The sequence below is a fragment of the Micromys minutus genome (genome assembly GCF_963924665.1).
Source record: "Micromys minutus genome assembly, chromosome: 1".
In the NCBI taxonomy this organism is placed as follows: domain Eukaryota; kingdom Metazoa; phylum Chordata; class Mammalia; order Rodentia; family Muridae; genus Micromys; species Micromys minutus.
In genome coordinates, this window is record NC_137969.1 from 260,757,952 (window position 1) to 260,779,115 (window position 21,164).

The 21,164-nt window shown below is 35.4% G+C and overlaps 1 protein-coding gene across 1 annotated transcript in view; it reads left to right on the forward strand.

Annotated features, from left to right (window-relative positions):
• Nucleotides 1-962: 962 nt before the first annotated feature.
• Nucleotides 963-21,164, forward strand: part of MACC1 (MET transcriptional regulator MACC1) — a gene marked incomplete at both ends in the record, with an annotated part of 31,898 nt that continues 11,696 nt past the window's right edge. The window contains 3 exons of the mRNA XM_080937417.1: nucleotides 963-1,077; nucleotides 2,965-5,006; nucleotides 7,642-7,830. Coding sequence (XP_080793543.1) covers nucleotides 963-1,077; nucleotides 2,965-5,006; nucleotides 7,642-7,830 — 2,346 coding nt within the window. The remainder of the gene's footprint in view (nucleotides 1,078-2,964; nucleotides 5,007-7,641; nucleotides 7,831-21,164) is intronic.

Genomic DNA, 21,164 nt, shown 5'->3' on the forward strand with positions numbered 1-21,164 from the left:
TTTTCCACCACAGCATCTATGGTGCATGGGAGGTAGAAGCAATTTAATCTTAGTGCTTGGGAGTTAGAGGCAATTCTGCATCCTCGGTATATTTCTGTTCTGATTTCATATTGTATTGCTTAGCACACATTTATAATAAATGCTGATGGCCAGTAAGCAGTGAGCATTATTATGTTCCTCTTCTGGATTATCATTAACATTTGTCTTAAGCATTTACAAGGACAAAAACTTGTTTTAAAAATGACATGTTTCAGAAACAACATATTGTATATAATAGCTGTTAGAACTAAGCAGTGAGTCCCAAATAAATCACATTATGCAGCAAGTCTCACATGGGAGGTTTATTGGGAGGAGAAAATAGAGGCAGCCTTTGGGAGAGGTTGTTGCATCTTGGGCTGCGAAATATGATGTGTCTTGTTGCTGGGCTCCTCGAGAGCTGGCTATAAAGATGCCAGATTGTCATGAAGTCACTTCTGGTTGATCCATGCATGTGACTAATTGTCAACATTAGCTAATTTTGATTTTCCAATTAAAACTAAAAAAGGATATATATATATATATATATATATATATATATATATATATATATATATGTATATAAAATTTTGTAATGTAATTTTCTTGGGATTGCATTAGTGTGTAGAAGAATTTGAAAGAAAAATTTCAGATTTGTTATATGTACTTTTCTAGTAGTCAGATATTCTGTATTTATTAAAGTGTCGATTTATTATTCTTTGTCTTATCTTTCAGACATTCACTGATTATTTTACTGACTCACTAACGAATGGTTTACCAGGGTAAATTCTTTTTGATTATCTACCAGTACAAGAGAACTATGTAGATATTCTAACATGAAGTTTTCTGTATAAATGTGAATGAGCATTTGTTAGATTGTTTTTTCTGCCAACTTACTTATATGTACTTACAATAAATACACCTCTGTTTGTTTCGTAGGTAGCAAAATGCTAATCAGTGAAAGAGCCTATTGTTGGCCACAAGGAATTGGTCGAAGTAGATCTGAAGGAAATTTGATTGACATGGAAACCATGAAACTCCCCCAAAATCACAATATTACAGGTACAGGAATTTGTAATATGATAATATTTCTATGTAAATAAATAAAATAATTTCCAGTAGTTATGGAATGTTTGCCTCTAAAAATTACTATAGAAGATTTACAAAATTATCTAGTACAAGTTCTGTCACAGAATAGAATATCACTAAAAATAAATGTTCTTTTAGAAAGTACATTAATAAGGGCAAGAGAGACGCCTCAGTGAGTAAATGACTGCTACGTAAGCATGAGGACAAGGCTTTATTTTTCCAGGATATATTAAAAGCCATGCATGGAAATGTATCCACTGTTTCCAAACTCAGGATCAGAGACTGGCAGATATGACACACATACACAACATGCATGGGTATGTATCTGCAGTCCCAGCACTCAGTATCAGGGACTGACAGATAGGACACACATATAAAACATGCATGGGTATGTATCTGCAGTCCCGGCTCTCAAATCAGAGACTAGGAGATATGACACACATACACAAAAAAAAAAAAAAAAAAAAAAAAGAAAAAGAAAAAGAAAGAAAGAAAGAAAGCACACTCACAGATTCAAACAGATATAAAAAAGAGGTACACATTAATAAATGCATAGTATATCCTGCAAATATTGTTACATTGGGGGGTGGTAATAAAGATAACTAGGAACTGAGAAGCCTAATAATCTTCATGGAACAAAATCCAAATCACCTGATACTGAGAGAGAGAGAGAGAGAGAGAGAGAGAGAGAGAGAGAGAGAGAGAGAGAGAGAGAGAGAGATACAGAGAGACAGAGAGAGAGTGACAGAGAGACAGAGAGAGACAGAGTTCTGAGAGTGCTGGGGATTTGTGGTAATAAGAGAAAAACTATTTTTGTTTCTTAAAATACATCTTATACCTTTTAATGAGTAACATAACTCACTTATGTTAAGTCAAGATAAAAGTTATACAAATGGGGGGAAGGTAACAATTTTCTGAAACTTTTTTTTCTAGAGAACATCACATAACTCAATTGTCTATGATTGCTTTTATTGTCCCTAATGGGATATTAAATGCACAAAGTCCTCATGTTTGTGACTAGTATTTCTATGAAAGAGTCAAACAAATGCTACTCTAAACATTAAATGATCCTGATGCTAGAGGATATATTAGAAATGTTTTCTGTGTTATTCTATTCCTTTCCCAGGATATAATAAAGTGTTTCTATGTCTAGAGGTATCCTGTTCTTTACTAAATACAGTCTCTCAAAAGTCCAGTGAATTACCTCAGGCAATGATTTCAATAAGATATGTTTATTTCAATATGTCATTTATACACTGTTAAATCTATTAATACAATGTTACCAGAAAATAAATAAATAATGATGATGTTAACTTAGAAGACTATTTTGAAAGCAATTTCAATTGTATATGGATATGGTTGACATTTCTTTGATATAATTTGAAAAGAAACACATCAAATTAATCTTTTGATATAATGAAATTAACAGCTCAATGTTTAGGAAAACTTAATTCTTTTCAGGAGTTTACTTTAGGTAAATGAAACATAAGATAATAAGATGTAACTTTATGCTAGTAAGTGTATTAAATGCATTATTAATGTATTGTTATATGTAACTATATACTGTACTCAACATTATTTACTTTATATTTTATGATACCTTAAGATAAAATAATTATACCTTACTCAAAAGAACATTGTATAAAATGCTCCTTTCTTCAATATAAACAAATGGATACAATTACTAAATTACTGATTGATAAATATTACTCCCAAGCTTGTAGTAGACATCAACCTGGGAATCAAAAGTGAAAACCTAAGGTAAGTTTTGAGTTTTTAAGGTATGAGTAAATTAATCATGGTCATATATTAGACTCTTACTTCATTTTGTCTTTGCTTTGTTTTTATCTAAATAACCAGCATGGCAAGGGCTAGGCTTGCCTCACAACTGGCCAGAAGCTTCCACTCTCCATGGTGATAGAGATGCCAAAGATACAAATCCATTCTGGACTGAACTTTCTGCTTCAAACCCATTTCTGGAGGACATCACACAGCTAAGAAATAACAAAAAGAGAGCTAATATGTCTATCTTGAAGGAAGATCCTTTTCTTTTTTTAAGACAAATAGAGATAGAAAATTGTTTTGATTCCTCTGGTGATGAACTTAACACGGATCAGGGGCTTAGGTCATCTTTCTCAAGGAAGTCAGAAAGGTCTAAGAGTGTTTCAGAACTCCTGGATGTCTTAGGTGATGCAAATCACACTAACCAAAGTATACATAGCTCTGACCAGATCCTAATACAAGACTTAGAATGGCTTCGAAATGACCGAGAAGCATATAAAATGGCTTGGCTAAGTCAACGTCAGCTGGCCTGCTCTTGCCTAGATCTGAATACAATTAATCAGAGTCCTGGGTGGGCTCAAACACAAATTGCAGAGACCATTGCAGTTTGTAAACTAAATCACCAAGGGGGGTCAGTGCAATTACCTGACTCAGACATCACTGTTCATGTACCCCAAGGACACGTAGCTGTAGGAGAATTCCAGGAGATATCTCTGAGAGCATTTCTGGATCCTCCACCAAAGCTGAACCATAATCTCTCCTGTACTATAAGCCCTCTCTTGGAAATCAGGTTAAGCAACCTGAATACCATGGAAGCTATTTTGTTAGAGATGAAAACTGGAGCAGAAGTGAAAACAGATCCTCTGAGCCAAGTCATGACAAAAATGGTGTGTTTGCACAGCCTGGACAGAGAAGGCCCTTTCCAAGTACTAAACAACTGCTATATCTACAAAGATACCATCCAAGCTAAGCTTCTTAATCTGAGCCATGTAATGTATATAGTTGTAGCTGTTCAAGCTATGATCATTCAGCCACCAGCTGCTACTATTTGGGATTATATCCACAAAACCACCTCCATTGGAATTTATGGACCCAAATATCTCCATCCTAGCTTTACTGCTGTTTTCATTGTTTGTGGACACAACTATGTGCCAGGGAAGTTTACAGTCTCTGACATTAGGAAGGGTAGAAAAAGCACATCTCCAGTCGTATTTCACCTTTGGGGGAAGCATTCATTTTCACTTGATAAGCCACAAGATTTAGTTATTTCAGCTTTTTCTTGTGATCCTGATTTTGAAGTAAAGAAAGAGGGAGAAGGAAAAGTAATTGCACAGAGGAAATTGGAAGCAGGTGTGGTAGTTCATCAACAAGTTTTCTTTTCTTCAGTTGTCCAGGGAGAGTTGCACTTGTTTGTTTTTCGGGTTCAGGTAAACACCCCCAATGGAAAACCGGTCACAGAGTTCTTTGTCACTTCACCTGATCCAGCCCCAAATACCAAAAGGTTCTCATATTTGCCAGGCTTTTTGCAGAAGAAGAGAGAAGACAGGGAGGTGCCTTTATTGTCAACAGGACTTGTTAAATATCCCACTTTCCAAGATAAGACATTGAATTTTGCCAATTATGGGGTCACACTGAAGACAGTACTGAGGCAATGTAAGATTGACTATTTACTTGACTATTTAAAAGGGGACACAATTGCCCTTCTTGGAGAAGGTACAGTAAGAGCCATTGGACAGTCCAAAGTCAAAGAATGGTATGTAGGAGTCCTTCGAGGTAAGATCGGACTCGTGCATTGCAAAAATGTCAAGGTGATTTCCAAAGAACAAGTGATGTCTATGTCTGATGGCATTTTGACAACCAAGGATCTTCTGGAACAAATTGCCTTGCCATTTAAAAATCTGACTTATATATATTCTGTTGTATTGACCTTGGTGTCAGAAAAAGTTCATGACTGGAAAGTTTTAGCTAATGTCCTGGGTTACACACATCTGGCACAGGAAGATTTTGATAGAATTCAAGCTGAGAAGGAACCAGAAAGGGTTTCTTACATTGTCAAGAAGTTAAAAGAAGATTGCCATGAAGACAGAAATACCAGGAAGTTTCTTTATGAACTGATTGTGGTGAGTATTCTTTGATCATAATCATTCACTTTTAGAGAATTTTATGAACTTGATGATATTTATAACAAAAATGAGAGGTGAAATAAAAAACTAGAGGTCTCAAATACATTCACCTCATTGAACAGCAAATAGGAAGCTTTTTCTACAGGTCTTAGCTTTGGATTCATGATCTGAGAGTTGTAATTTTTTCTCCAAAATTGGTCTGTAAGGATATTGTAAAGGCTGTGTTTGTGTTGAGCCTTTTCTTTTAAACTCAAGAAATTATTACTTTTGTCAAATATTTAGATGGACCTTCAGATGTCAGGAGCTCCATAACATGAAAGTAAAAAAGAACAACAAACAAAACTACACAGACTTACCTGAGGTTCATTTTTGAGTGTTTGATTTTTTTAAACACAAAATATTATCTATTTATTAGTTTAATGTTCTTTTGTATATAATACTTCATGACTATAGCAATGATTCTGCTAACACTTTAATATTCTAATAGAATTTTTGAGGCCAACTCTTTAAAGCATGTATTGACCCCATTTAAAGCCTTGAGGATAGTTATAAAAACTTGATTTTAAAACAGAAATTCAATGTTATAGTAATAAAATATCAAAATAATATTTCCAAAGAACATTAAAATATGGCTATATGCATATAGCCAATAATTTCTAAATGCAAATACATTCTTCAAATAGTGTGTGCATATGTGTTTGGGGCAGGACTTAAATGCTTTGTAAGTACACATTAGTAAGTGTAATGAATAGCATAATTATCAGAACAGTGCTCATAAGTACAAAAATGGTAAATTAGGCAGTGGGAAGAGACATGTAAAAAATTAAATTTTAATAAATCATGAAACAGCAGGGGAAAATGGTGGGTGAATCTGTGACATTAATAATAATTTTCATGTTAAAGAAATATACTAACAACTAAGATCAGTTAAAACTTAAGAGTTATAATGTCTAGTAGGCCAGGAGACAGTTTTATTGTATTATGCTATGTTCTCAGTGACTATGGGCCAAGTGATTGAATACTAGAAACTGCTCGACCCAGTATAAGCCATGCATTCATTTTGTAATACCTTCTTTTTGTAACTTAGATGTTTAGCACAGACTACAGAACTACAAACAAAAACATTACTTTCTTTTCTTAGCCGTTGAAAATAAGTTATCTTGGCCTAATGACCTGAACATTATCTGATCATACCAGAAGTTTGGGGACAGAATAATAAATCATAAAATACCCTGATTAAACAATCTGGTAGAGACCCGTTCAACTAATGCTAAGTCTCAATGGTGCTATTAAGACACCCTTCTGAAAAAGTGTATGGCCTAGCTATCTATTGGCAAAGTGATTGATCCTTCTGTGGTATAAAGTTGAATATTCAAATGTTCTCTGCGTTAAGTGTAAGTTTTTTTTGCTCTGTGTCTTGATGGGCCAAGTTGAGAAGTTAAGTGTGATTGCCTTTTTCTACTAATATGTGACATTTCTAAAAGTTGTTCAGAATGTGATTTTATCTTAATTCTAGAAAACTATGAAGAATTGTATTGTCATCATATTCATTATAAAAAACATTGCCAAGATACAGAAAATATTTCTTATGAAGTTCTTCTTTCCCATGGTAAAGCCAAGCCACAAAAACTCAAGTATACTTTGGAGACCTGCTGACATTGCTTTTTTCTGAGGCCAGCATTGATCAGTATAAATACAGGAGTTAATAGAACTGGTGTCTATAGTCCATGAACTGTATTTCTAAATATAGATCTCATGGGGATATAAATAATGCACTTTAACTGGTGCTTTTTGTATTAATTCAATTTTATTTACTTTTTCATATAAGTAGATAAGACCCCTAAGTACTCTTAGAAAATGAGGAATTGCCAAACATATTTACAGACTTATTTGCATAAAAATACATACATATATGTATATATGTTTAAAAATGTCATCAAAGCATAAAAGAAACTCTTAGATTTTGCCTGAAACAAGGTAGAAATGTGAGCAATAAATAAAGAAATAGTCTGATAGCATTCCACTTTCCCATTGTAAGAGAATGTTTGCCATTATTACCTTTAGGTTTATGTTAATAGAATCACATTGGTACTTAGTAGTGATTTAAATTTAGAAACTTCCTTAGCTTTGTTTAAAATTAAAGCAGTATCATATATCTATTCAATAAACATGATTCTAGAAAAATTTAAATTACATTTTGTTGAAATAGATTCTGTATTAATCTTCTGGTAAGGCAAGGAATAAGTTTTATTGGAAAATGAGTATTTACCTCTAGATTCAGAAATTATTAATTGCTGGAATCTTGGGTACTAAGGGTACTGATAAAAGGGTGTATATTATTTCATTAACAGTGAAAGGGATTAAGTCATATATCAGTAAAGTGGTTCTTTCATCATCCCATGCTTAGCTACTGATGTTACACTAGCATTCCCCTATTTCTAGTATAGGTTTGATCACTGTAGTTGCTTGTGGATTTTCTTAAATGTAAATCAGCATTCTGAGTGTAAAAACCTCAACTATATGTGTGATAGAAAAAAGGATTCCAATTTCTAGAGTACATAATGCAAATTATAGTTTAGAGGGAAAAAATCAATGAGTTGTTTCTAAATATAATATATACTTGCTGCCCCAGGCTCTGCTAAAAATGGATTGCCAAGGATTAGTGGCACATCTTATCCAAGAGGCTGTTATTCTGACATCAGCTGTAAAGCTTGGAAGAAGCTGGAGGGAACTTGCTGAGAAGTCTGTAGGACTCACTAAGCATCAGATGCAGGCATATGAAAATCCTCACCGAGGAAAATCTGGAGATGTTTCAGCAGAGGTAAGCTTTTCATATGTTCCATTTAATGGTGTCAGGCTACAGGCAAGTAAAGAAAATGAAAATTATTCTTCTGCATATTCATGAGTTAATTGAAAGAATGTTGAGGCAGACCTAATAACTGAGGTTACCACCTGGGTAATCCTGTTGGAAGTGTCTGGAATATATGGTCCCCACTTATATCAAGTACATTTTACTCTTGTTGGATTTTATATTACCATAGGTTTTGATCAAATCAACTCATTAAATCAGAACAGTAAGGATACATATAAGGCTACAAGAATGGAAGTCATAGAATAATTATATTTTGTAGTCAAGCAATAATACCAACTAAGTCCACTCACACAAGATATACTAATAAATATCAGGATACACAATCATTTATGACAAAGAATAAATGCTTAATGATGAATATAAGGATAATGTAGGGCTACTGAAAATGACTGACAAGAGACGTCAAAGAGCTGTTTCAACTCTTAAAATTATATGTACAGTAAGAATTATAAATGCCACACACAGAACAAAAGCATTTAATACAAAGATATTCATCAGAAAACCTGCTTGTACCAGAAGTATTATTACATGGTTTTTGTTATGCAAATAGGATATACATATTCTTTCAGATTTCCATAAGAGCAATGTGATCTGATTTTCATTGAATTAAATAAACATTTTTACAGTAATAAAATATTTTTAAAGTGAAAATATTTTTAAAATGTTAAGACATTTTCAAGATATTTTAGTTAAAGCCAATATTCCTTCTTTTGAGACAGTGATGTTAGAAGCACCAGCTACATATTTATTGTCATTTTGAGTCATACAGGTGGATATTTACTTTTGAGATTCCTTTTCTTACTGTGAAGCAACAATTCTGTTAGGTGACCCGGTTGCAGACTTTCCGGAAGGTGTTTAGTCAGTCAAGTCAGTTAATGCATTCCAGCAAGTGTCAGCTGTACAGCTGCTGATTCCCTGAAACTCAGCCCTCTGGCAAGGACTTGTAAACAAAACTCTATCCAGAAGCTGCCACAAACTGGACATGTATGTACTACTTATCAATGACACATATGTCTGTAAACCAAGAAAGGAATTGCAGCCTATCAATGAGCACACTCTATTGTGAGCATAGCACACAAGATGAACATAAAAGAGCATTATGAAAATTGTGTTGCTGTGGTCCTGGCATTTCAGTTCACCAATTATGAAGTTGTCTAACTGAAAGCTTCACTTCTTTTGTCTGCAATAAGGCCTTGTTTTTTTTTTTTTAAATTTGTTTAGATATACTGGAGAGCTGTTTACTCTGCTAGCCCTCCTAAGCATCTGGATTCTCTGTGTTTATTGTTTGTCTTCCTAAAATCTTGATGCAGACCTATTTTCCATTATTTACTTTCACACAGCCCAAATTATAACTGCCTAAGTCTATGTCTGAGACTGATAACATCTCAAAAGCATTTTAAAAAGCCCCTAGATGTTTTCTAGAGGCACCAGTTCAATTCATTGTAATACTAACAGATGGTATCTTACCCATGTAATCTCCTAGGTAAAATTTCAAGGCATTTTGGCCTGAAGCCATTCTAAATTTCCTATAGCAAATTTCACCTCTTAAGCCACTTAAAGGGACAATGTATACTAATTCCATATCTTTAAAATGTCCTTGAAGAGTTTTATTCTCCTTGAATAGAGACAGATTTTAAACATGATCAATTTGACAAGTCAGGTTATTGATTTATAAATAGTTCTGAGCGAAAGTGCTGTGGGTGAACTGGTTTTGGAGTGAGAAACTCCATGTTAGTGTTTCTTCACTGCTTTGTTTCTTTCCTGTCATTCACTCTGGTATGAGATCTCCCGGGATGTCATTACCCACACTTGCACTGTTCCCCTCCTTTTCAACTTGTTTTTTTATTTTTTTCTTTTTGTTTACTTTTAATATGTTTGCAATTACTTGGCACTTATCTGGACTCGGCACTATTTTAGGAATAATATAAAACATATGGGGGCCACAAAAGTTTCACCTAGAATGTAGAATGACTACTAAAATTAGCATGTTCTAAAGATAACTATACAGCAAAGACCTTTTAGTTCAAGACTAAGCATTCAACTCTGCACACCACAACAAGGTGTGTTCAGGGCTGGAGACTTAGGTTACTCACTTCCTCTTTTCTTTTTATATTTTCCTCTTTTCAAGAGACATTATTGTGGCACGGGAGGGGGGGTTAATTTAGAAATTTGTAAAATTGGCAAACAAAAGAAACCAGTTTATAGAACCACTGGGAGCTTCTCTTCCTGGCCACAGAGTCTGTTTGGGGTAGGGGGTAGCAGTTTTCAGAACTGGAAGGAAGGTGCTACTTCACTGAATCTCATGACCTAGGGCTATAGCTTTTCCCCAGACCCTGGCCTACTTCTCTTCTTAGTAATCTCTATTTCTACCAATATGCCTGTACCCCTGGTACAGTTTTTTTCCCCTACAATACAAGAACCTCAAAATCTCACCTGATTCTCCTGGGACTCAGTAGGGCAATAATGGCATTATATTGCTTCCAAAAATTTGCCTGATCATTTTTATCACGTGTCAAGCTGATTGAAGAATGGAGATACTGAATGTGCCTTTCACATGTATTTTGATACTTTTGACCATTTATCATTTTTTTCTAAGTAAAAGAAAAGTCTTTCTTTGGAGAATTCTGAGAATGCCACATTTTCAAATAAGTAACAACTCAAATATTTTCTAAATTGATACAACTACTTTATTAAAGCAAAACTGTAATGTTTAGAACCAATCAAATACATATAAGCAAAACACATTTTAAAAATTATTTTGTAGGTTTTTAAGAGATTTAGTTTTATATTAAGCATATGGATGGATGTTTTGCCTGCATGTGTGTGTATGCACCAAATGCATGTCTGGTGCCTGTGGAAGCCATATTTGATAATTGACTTAAAGATTGTTTTCAATCTCCATGTGGATGCTGGGAATTGAACCTGTGTCCTTTGTAAGAGAAGTCAGTGATCTTAACTGCTCAGTCATCTCTTTAGCCCACGAGAAGCACATTTTAGGTTTCTTCATCCAGCTTTATGAGGGGAAGTGCCTAATCTTATTGCAACTTGATTTGCCATATTTGGTTGATATTCCTGGGAGGCCTGCCCTTTTCTGAAGGAAAATGGAAGAGAAGTGGAGGGAACAGGCTGGTCTGCAAGGAGAGGAGGCAGGGGGAAAAAGGGCCAGGTTGTAATATATAAAAGAATAAATTTTATAATAAACAATCTCCTTGTAGTTTTTCTGAGGACATTTAAAAATTCAATTTTAAAATATTAGAAAAATAGCACAATTTTAAAAGTCTGATTTTATAGGAAGAAGATCAGTGGATTTTGAAGCTCACACATTCATAAGCCTGAGGCAGATCTTTAGCTAGCTTTCTGGATATTATTAACATATGTGACAATAAATTCTCTGTAACTTTTCCATGGACTCTTTCTCCAACAATAAACATCAGGCTCCTCCTTTCCTATTCACTAAAAGTCTTGAAGGTTCATTTTACACTTTATATTACCTCTGCCCACTCACCTCTCTTCTATGCAGGCACCAGCAGACCTTTGGAGGGGCAGTTTATTTGGCATGTCACACTGGGCCACTGTCTCCATGGAGACTCAGTAAAGCTAAGATTTTTAATCACCATCTGTTTTTCATCTCTGAAACTATTCACATGGAGAACAGTATAGCCAGCCAGGTATAATTCTTTTTGCAGTCACTTCTTACTGCAAGTTTAATTCCCTCTTGTATTCTCCAGAAGCAGTCTTTGTTTTCCCTCCCTTTCTGACATCTGGAGTGCTCAAAATACTTTATTCTGCATGTTGATTAAAAATGAGAGTGTAGCAACTGTTGTGATTTGTTATTAGTTTAAATACTTATACAACATAAGGATTCTGGTTAGGTTTCGGTAGCTCTTTTTTAAAAAGTCAAGCATGGAGATGGAAATAGGTAGATCTCTAGAGTCTCTGGCAAAGCTCACCCAAACCTAGTTGGTGTGTTCAACCAATGAGAGACCCTTTCTTAAAAAATAAGATTAGGGACTGGAGAGATGGCTCAATATGTTAAGAGTGATTACTGTACAGTATGAGACTCTGAACTGAAATTTTAGCACTCATATAAAAAGCCAAATATAGACAGGAAGTTGCATCTGCCTGTAATCCCAGAGCAGTGAGGCACAAGCACAGGAGAATCATTGATACTGGCTGACTGTCAGTCAAGTTCTGGGTTTGGTGAAAGACTTTCTCTTAAGGGAATAAGTAGAAGAATGTGCATGGGTATAAGCCTCCTTCCAAATGTTATAAACTATAGACAGACAGGCAGTTGTCTGTCTATATGAAAAAAACTGTTTGTTTTATATGGGAATAAAGGTTTTATATAGAATTCACCTTTTTTCTGTTTCTTTTCCATTTATCCTTTTCTTTACTGTTTTATTCATCTATGTTTTTGATAAATGATTTTCTAAATCAATCAGTTCTTACTTAGCATTGTCTCAGAAACTGCAAAGCACACAGAAGCAAATTAATACTTTTGTATGTCTAATTTTTAAATAGAGAAAACATTAAAGAAGTTTCATTATTGAGCTACATCTCCACTGGGAAGTACATGATACCATACAAATGAAAATAACTTTATCAGTCAGATGAAAATCTTCTTCACATATTTCATTAATCACTGAAAGCAGCAAGTAAGACATTAGTGAGTGTCAGAGCTAGGGTTTAAACCCTGTTTATATCACTCATGGTCCCATCCACTAATCTAGACAAGAGGGACTTTCTCAGAGTTGACTGATTAAGCAAAGATCAAAGTGATCAGGAGAAGTCAGGAGATGCTTCCTGACACCAAAGAACCAGTAGCACTTCAGTTACTGAGAGGACCTGGAGTCCTTTTTGCAGTAAGCTCTAGGAGTACATTGACAAAAAGTCATGGGTTGAGGAGAAAGATATAGTGTTTTTCCCTCAGGGATCCATAGGCAATATTTCTTCTAGTAAAGCTCCCTATCCTGGATTCCTGGTCCATTAGTCTGTTCATTAGCCCCTGACTTTGGATAAATTACCTGTTTTTTTTTTTTAATTTAACTGAATCATATAGCATTATCTTTTCAGGTATTTAGATGGGCATATTATATAACATATAATGTATTTATGATATTTGATGATATTTGTCATCATGAAACACGTGGTATCTATTGCTCTCTTGAAGAGAAAGAGTGAAAGAGAACATTGACAAATCTATGAACTTGAGTAATTTTTTTTCTGGATAAAGGAATCAAATGTAGCCACTTTTGGTGACATGACTGAGAAAGAATGTAGATAAGGAAAATGTCAGAGTAATTTTAGGGTCTCAGTGCTAAGAAACTGGCAAGCTGTTAACATATGGGAAAAACATGAGGAAAAGTTTTAGCCAATCTGCTTTTCCTTATGGGCTTAACATTTAATTTTCCTTAAAAAATATCTCTGACAAAAGATACAAAGGATCTTCTTGGACCATTAGAACTATGGTTTTTAGATAACTCTTGGTTTGTTCATTTGGGCACTCTATTGTCTTCTTATTTATCTAAGTCTGAAGCTATTGCAGCCTTGCTGCATACATCTTTGTTGTTTTGCAGTTCGACACACATTTATTCTTTCTTAAAGGGGAAGGTATTCTATGGAAAGTCACCTATCAGTAACTGAGTATATAGAATTTTCTCTCAGACCTTCAGTGTGTAAATTAGAGACTTGGGACAGTTATATTTTTATTATTTATAATTTTTGAAACAGGGTGTCACATAAAGTTTGGTCATGAACTCACTGTGTAGCTAAAATTGACTTTGAACTTACTTTTCCCAGCTTTTCACTGCAGGAATGGACACCATACATGTTTATGTGACAGTAGAGACTGAATTCAGAGGTTGATAGCCAAGCATTCTTCCAATTAAGCTACATTTCCCATGCCTGACTTCAAGTTTTCTTTATTAAGTCTTTTATTAGAGTAAAAGGGTTCTGTGGTTTTAGAAAACCAAACCCAGCTAAGCGTAAGACTCAACAGAAATGTTTCTTAAAACCACTTGGTAGTAAAATAAATTTGTGGTGATCCTTTAGTAGAATGAGGCTGGATTTATGATTTATAATTCAGGGACCTGGATTCTTGCCTGAATATGTGACTGTGATTTTGTTACTAAGCCTCAAACTCAACACCAATTACCTATGATCTAGTACCTAATGTATGTGAGAAATTTTTACATCTTTTGCTTTAGGCTCTTAGTGATGCTTTTATGGCATATTGTAAGGTACAGTTTCTTTGACAGTAGGAAAAAGTAAAAATTTTACTCAGAGAAAAATTTATGGCCTATCAAAGATACTGGAGCTACATGGCTAAGAGGCTAGTGTCCAAAACAGCATGTGCACTATTAAACCTTTGTCAGCGTATTTCTCAGAACATGCTTTACTATTTATATAGGAAAGTATAGATTAGAGAAACTTAATTTTTTCAAATTTTGACACTCAGATGTGATTGTACTTATTAGGATAAAGGCAATAAGGGCCAAGAGCCTTAGTTCAGATTTTAACCAAACAGTATCTCTATTGGGAAAATAGGATACCGCAAAGGAGTTAGCTTTATTATTTTTTTTCAAAGACATCAGCCACCTCTTTTAAACAGTATTTACGTATTTACTAATCAGAGATGGTGTAAGACCTAACTGGATATTGTGAATGGTATGTGGAACACAGAACACATAATCATCATTAGAAAGGCAAACATGCCTAAATACTCCTGCAGCGAATGGTACTTAGAATGAAATGCTGCTGCTATAATTTTATGAGGTATTATTATTAATCCTCTAGTGTGGCAAAATGCAATTATCCAAAGGTAATTAAAATCCATTACATGCTTTATGTTACTCCTATTTTACTAGCTAAAAAGACAGACTGGGTGCTCAGTTCTGAATTGTTCCTGTTCTTGCTGAATTTTGTCATCTGGTGCATTATCTAATGAGTCGCACTGGGTTCCGGGAATAAGTAGCTTTATTGTTCTTGTCTTTATTTCTGTTTTATTTCATCTGGCATCCGGCATATTATGTCATTGTTCCCTTACTTTTACTGTACCCATTAATATTGAGAAGATAAACCAAGGGAAATACATTATTTCTCCCAAAGAAATATTGGGGCTTTGGAAAACCACTTAATTTAATAGACTAAATCCTTTAATGCTGCTCTATGTATAAAGAGAAGGAAGCACATGGATGAAAATGAAGAATGTTGTGTCTCCATTAACCTCATGTTTCCTACTTCAGGATGAGCCCATACTTCCAGAAAATTAACGTTAAGAAATTTAAAGGGCAGGGGAGATGGCTCAGTGGGTAAAAACTTTGTCCATAAGCCTGAAAACTCAAATTCTTTACTGAACCTCAGCTTCCATACAAAAGCCACATGAGCATGGTAGCTGCCTACAACCTAAGCAGTTACAAGGTAGAAAAAGAGAATTGCTGGAGCAAACTGATTAGTTAAACTAGGCAAGTGTATGAGAGAACTCTATCTGGATATATCAGGTTGCATATTGTATATTGATCTCAACTTCTGACTTCCACATGAAAGTGCACAGGTACTTCCACAGCCACACAGATATAGATACATATGTACAAATGCACAAAAGTATACATGCACACAGAAAAGGAAATCTGAGAGCAGAGGAATAAGGATGGAATTGTGCATCAAATGTTTATGACAGAGAATTAAAAAAGCTGAGGGAATTTGCCCTGTGGTTAAGACTAACTCAACAAAACCAAAGTCTCAGTCTTTCCTTTTATTTCCAGAGCAGAAGAACAGAGTGTCTGAGGTCTTACCTTAGTCTTAACATTAAACTTGGAAAATTTATTTAAAACTTTGATAAAATATATGGTATACATGTTATTTCTTCTGTAATTTCCCAGGAGGAAGACTTTATTTTTCCTGTAATATCTCATAAAATGTAAATTTTTTAGGAACACAGGCCTGGTGAGAAGGCGTTCCCAGTAGCCAGGGCACAGTAAATATCTATAAAAAAATTGTAGAAGAAAACTACCCTACCCTTAAGAATGAGATGACCACGAGCATAAAAGAAGTCTACTGAACTCCAAATAGGTTGTACCAGAAAAGAAATTGCTCCCAACACATAATAGTCAAAAATGCCAAGTGCCCAAAGCAAAGAAAGTATACTAAAAGCAGTAAGGAAAAAAAGTCATGTAATATATGAAGGCAAACCAATCAGGATCACACCCGACTTCTCAACAGAGACTGTGAAAGCTAGAAGAGCCTGGACAGACATCATGCAGACCCAAGAGAGCACAAGTGTCAGTCCAAGCTGCTATACCCAGCAAAACTCTCAATCACCATAGATGGAGAAACTCAGATATTCCAAGACAAAACTAAATTTACACAGTATCTGACCACAAACCCAGCACTACAATACAACAAGGGGAACTACTTCCTAGTAAAAACAAGAGAACACCTAAGCAAGAAAACAAAAAGAAGAAAGATATACAGGAACAATTCAACCTCCAAAAGCAAAAATAGCAGGAAACAACAACCACTATTCTTTGATATTTGTTAACATAAATGGACTCAATTCCCCAATAAAAAGATATAGGCTATCAGACTGGATACATAAACAAAACCCAGTATTTTGCTGCATACAGGACACTCATTTCAGAGACAGACACTATTTCAGAGCAAAAGACCAGGAAAAAAAAACTTCCAGGCAAAGAAGCAAAGACCCCAAGAAGCAAGTTGGAGTGGCCATTCTAATATCGAATAAAGTGAATTTTCAACCAAAAGTTATCAAAAAAAGATAAGGAAGGACACTTTTTACTTATTACAATGGAAATTTGTCAGGAGGAACTCTCAATCCTTAACATGTATGCTCCAAATACAAAAGCACCCATATTCATAAAAGAAACTCTACTAAAGCTCAAAAAGTACATTGCCCCTCACACAGTAATAGTGGGAGACCTCAATACCCCACTCTCACCAATGGACAGATCAGGGAAACAAAAACTGAACAAGGACACTGTTAAACTAGCACAGGTTCTGAACCAACTGGAATTAATAGATATCTACAGAACATATCATCCTAAAACAAAAGAATACACCTTCTTCTCAGCACCTCAGGGCACCTTCTTGAAAACTGACCACATAATTGGTCACAAAACAAGCCTCAATAGATATAAGAAGATTGAAATACTCCCATGCATCCTTTCAGATCACCATGATCTGAGGCTGGTCTTTAATAACAACAAATACAGAAAAAGTCCATATACAAATGGAAACTAAACAATGCTCTATTAAACAATAGCAGGGTCAAAGAAGAAATAAAGAAAGAAATTAAGGATTTTCTAGAATTTAATGAAAACAAAAACCCAACATACCCAAACCTATGGGATGCAAAGAAAGAAGTACTGTGAGGAAAACTCATAGCTCTGAGTGCTTCCAAAAAGAAACTGGAGAGAGCATACACCAGCAACTTGACAGCACAGCTGAAACCTCTAGAACAAAAGGAAGCAGATACACCCAAGAGGAGTAGATGGCAAGAAATAACCAAACTTAGGGCAGAAATAGACCAAATAGAAACAAAAAGAACCTTTGAAAGAATCAACAAAACAAAGAGCTGGTTCTTTGAGAAAATTAACAAGATTGATAAACACTTAGCCAGACTAACTAGAGGGCAAAGAGAGAGTATCCAAATTAACAAAATCAGAAAGGAAAGTGGAGAAATAACATCTGAAACTAAGGAAATTCAAGAAATCATCAGATGCTACTACAAAAGAATATACTCAACAAATCTGGAAAATCTAGAGGAAATGGATGAATTCCTAGACTGATACCAGATACTAAACTTAAACTAGGACAAGGTAAACCATCTAAATAATCTCATAACACCTAAAGAAATAGAAGCAGTCATCAAAAGGCTCCCAACCGAAAAAGGACCAGGTCCAGATGAGTTCAGTGCAGAATATTATCAGACATTTATTGATGACCTAATACCAATACACTACAAACTATTCCACAAAATAGAATCAGATGGAATACTCCTAACTCATTTTTTTGTGGCTACAATATCCCTAGTTCCTAACCCACACAAAGACCTTACAAGGAAAGAGAACTTCCTACCAATCTCACTTATGAATATTGATACAAATATACTCAATAAAATCCGGGCAAACTGCATTCAAGAACACATCAAAACAATCATTCACCATGATCCCAGTGATGGTTTAATATATGAAAATCCATCAATGTAATCCACCATATAAATAACCTCAAAGAAAAAATCCACATGGTCATCTCACTAAATGCTTAGAAACATTTGACAAAATTCAATACCCATTCATATTAAAAGTCTTGAAAAGGTCAAGAATCCAAGGCCCATACCTAAACATAACAAAAGCATTATACAGAAAACCAATAGCCAACATCGAACTTAACTGTGGGAAACTTGAAGCAATCCCACTAAAATCAGGGACTTGACAAGGCTGCCCACTCTCCCCCTACCTATTCAACATAGTACTGGAAGTCCTGGCCAGAGCAATTACACACCAAACGGAAATCAAAGGGATAGAAATTGGAAAAAAAGAAGTAAAAACATCACTATTTGCAGATGACTTGATAGTGTACTCTACTGACCTCACAAATCCCACCAGAGAACTCTTACAGCTGATAAACAAGTTCAGCAAAGTGGTTGAATATAAAATTTACTCAAACAAATCAGTAGCTTTCCTCTACACAAATGACAAACATGTGGAGAAAGAAATTAGGAGAAGATAACATTCACAATAGTCACAAAAAATATGAAATACCTTGGTGTGACTCTAACTAAGCAAGTGAAGGACCTGTATGACATGAACTTCAAACCTGTAAAGAAGGAAATCGAGGAAGATCTCAGAAAATGGAATGTTCTCCCTTGCTCATGGATTGAAAAGATCAACATTGCAAAAATGGCCATCTTACCAAAAGCAATCTACAGATTTACTGCAATCACCATCAAAATACCAACCCATTTCTTCATAGAGTTGGAAAGAGCAATGTGTAATTTAGTTTGGAATAACAAAAGACCTAGAATAGTGAAATCCATCCTCGATGACATGAAAACATCTGAAAAAATCACTATTCCTGACCTCAAGCTATATTACAAGGCAATTGTGCTAAAAACTGCATGGCACTGATACAGAGACAGGCATGTGGATCAATGGAATAGAATAGAAGATCCAGAAATGAGCCCTCACATATATGGTCACCTGATTTTTGACAATGAGCTGTAAACATTCAATGGAAAAAGGACAGCCTGTTCAACAAATAGTGTTGGACCAACTGGCACTCCGCATGCAGAAGAATGAAAATAGACCCTTTCTTATCTCCTGTATAAAGCTCAAGTGCCAGTTGATCAAATATCTCCACATTATACCAGGTACACTGAAACTATTAGAAGAGAAAGTAGGAAAAACCTTAGAACACATAGGCACAGGAGAAAATTTCCTGAACAGAACACCAATGACTCATCCTCTAAGGTCAAAGACTGACAAATGGGATTTAATGAGATTGCAGTTTCTGTAAGGCTAAGGGCACTTTCAAGGAAACAAAATAGCAGCCATAAGAGTGGGAGAAGATCTTTACCAACCCCACATCAGATAGAGGCCTAATATCCAAGGTATACAAAGAACTCAAGAAGCTAGACACCAGAGAATCAAACAACCCTTTTTAAAAATGGGGTACAGAGCTAAACAAAAAGTTTTCAATGGAGAAATATAGAATGGCTGAGAAGCTTCTAAGGAAGTGCTCTACATCATTAGCCATCATGGAAATGCAAATCAAAACAACACTGAGATTCCACCTCACACCAGTCAGATTGGCCAAGATCAAAAATTCAGATGACAGCAGATACTGGTGAGGATGTGGAGAAAGAGGAACACTTCTTCACTGTTGGTGGGGTTTTAAACTTGTACAACCATTCTGGAAATCAGTCTGGCGATTTCTCAGAAAATTGGACATAGTATTACCTGAAGACCAAGTTATTCCACTTCTGGGTATATACCCCAGAGAAGCTCCAACAGACAACAAAGAAACATGTACCACAATGTTCATAGCAGCCCTGTTTATAATATTCAGAAGCTGGAAAGAACTCAGATGTCCTTCAGTAGATGAATGGATACAAAAATTGTGGTACATTTACACAATGGAGTACTACTCAGCTATCAGAAACAATGACTTTATGAAATTCTTAATGAAAATTGTTGCATCTAGAAAATATCCTGAGTGAGATAACCCAGTCACAAAAGAACAGACATAATATGCAGTCACTGATAATTGGATACTAACCCCAGAAAGCTCTGAACACCTCAGAAACAACTCACAGACTGTGTGAAGTTCAAGAAAAGAGAAATAGAAAAGCAAATATCATTATGTTCACCAATTAAACTTTGACTAATTCCATGTTACCTCCTGTTTTATATATACTTTATGCTCATTGTAACTAGTAAGATCTTAATGCACACTATCAAACCTTAAAAAAAGCCAAGCAATGACAATAATGTATTCATATACTTTTATGAAAAAATGCTTAGAATTTGTACATTTATCTTTCTTTGTTCTAGAATGTTCTTCAATTAAAAAAATAAAAGAAAATGTCATCATGAGTGAGGTAACCCAATCACAAAGGAACACATATGGTATGCACTCAGTGATAAATGAATATTATCCCAAAAGTTCTGAATACGCAAGATACAATTTACAGAGTCCATAAAGCTCAAGAAGAAGGAAGACCAAACTGTGAATGCTTCAGTTCTTCTTAAAAGGGAGAACAAAATGCTCACAGAAAGGAATAAGGAGACAAAGTGTGAAACAGAAACTGAAGGAAAGGCCACCAAGAAGTTCCCACCTTGAGATTCTTCCCATATACAGCCACCAAAAACCCAGACACTTTTGTGGATGCCACCAAGTACTTCCTGACAGGAGCCTGATATTGCTGTCTTCTGAGAGGCTCTGTCAGAGCCTGACAAATACAGAGGCAGATATTTGCAGCCAAACCTTGGACTGAAAACAGGGTCCCCAATGAAGGAGTTAGAGTAAAGACTGAAGGGGCTTGCAACCATATAAGAACAACAATATCAACCTACTAGACCTCCCAGACCCACCCAGGGACTAATCCACCAACCAAAGAGTACACATGGAGGGACCCTCACATATGCAGCAGAGTATGGCCTTGTAGGGCACTAATGGGAGGAGAGGCCCTTTGTCCTGTGAAGGCTCGATGCCCCAGTGTAGGGGAATGGTAGGGCAGGGAGGCAGGAGTAAGTGAGTAGGTG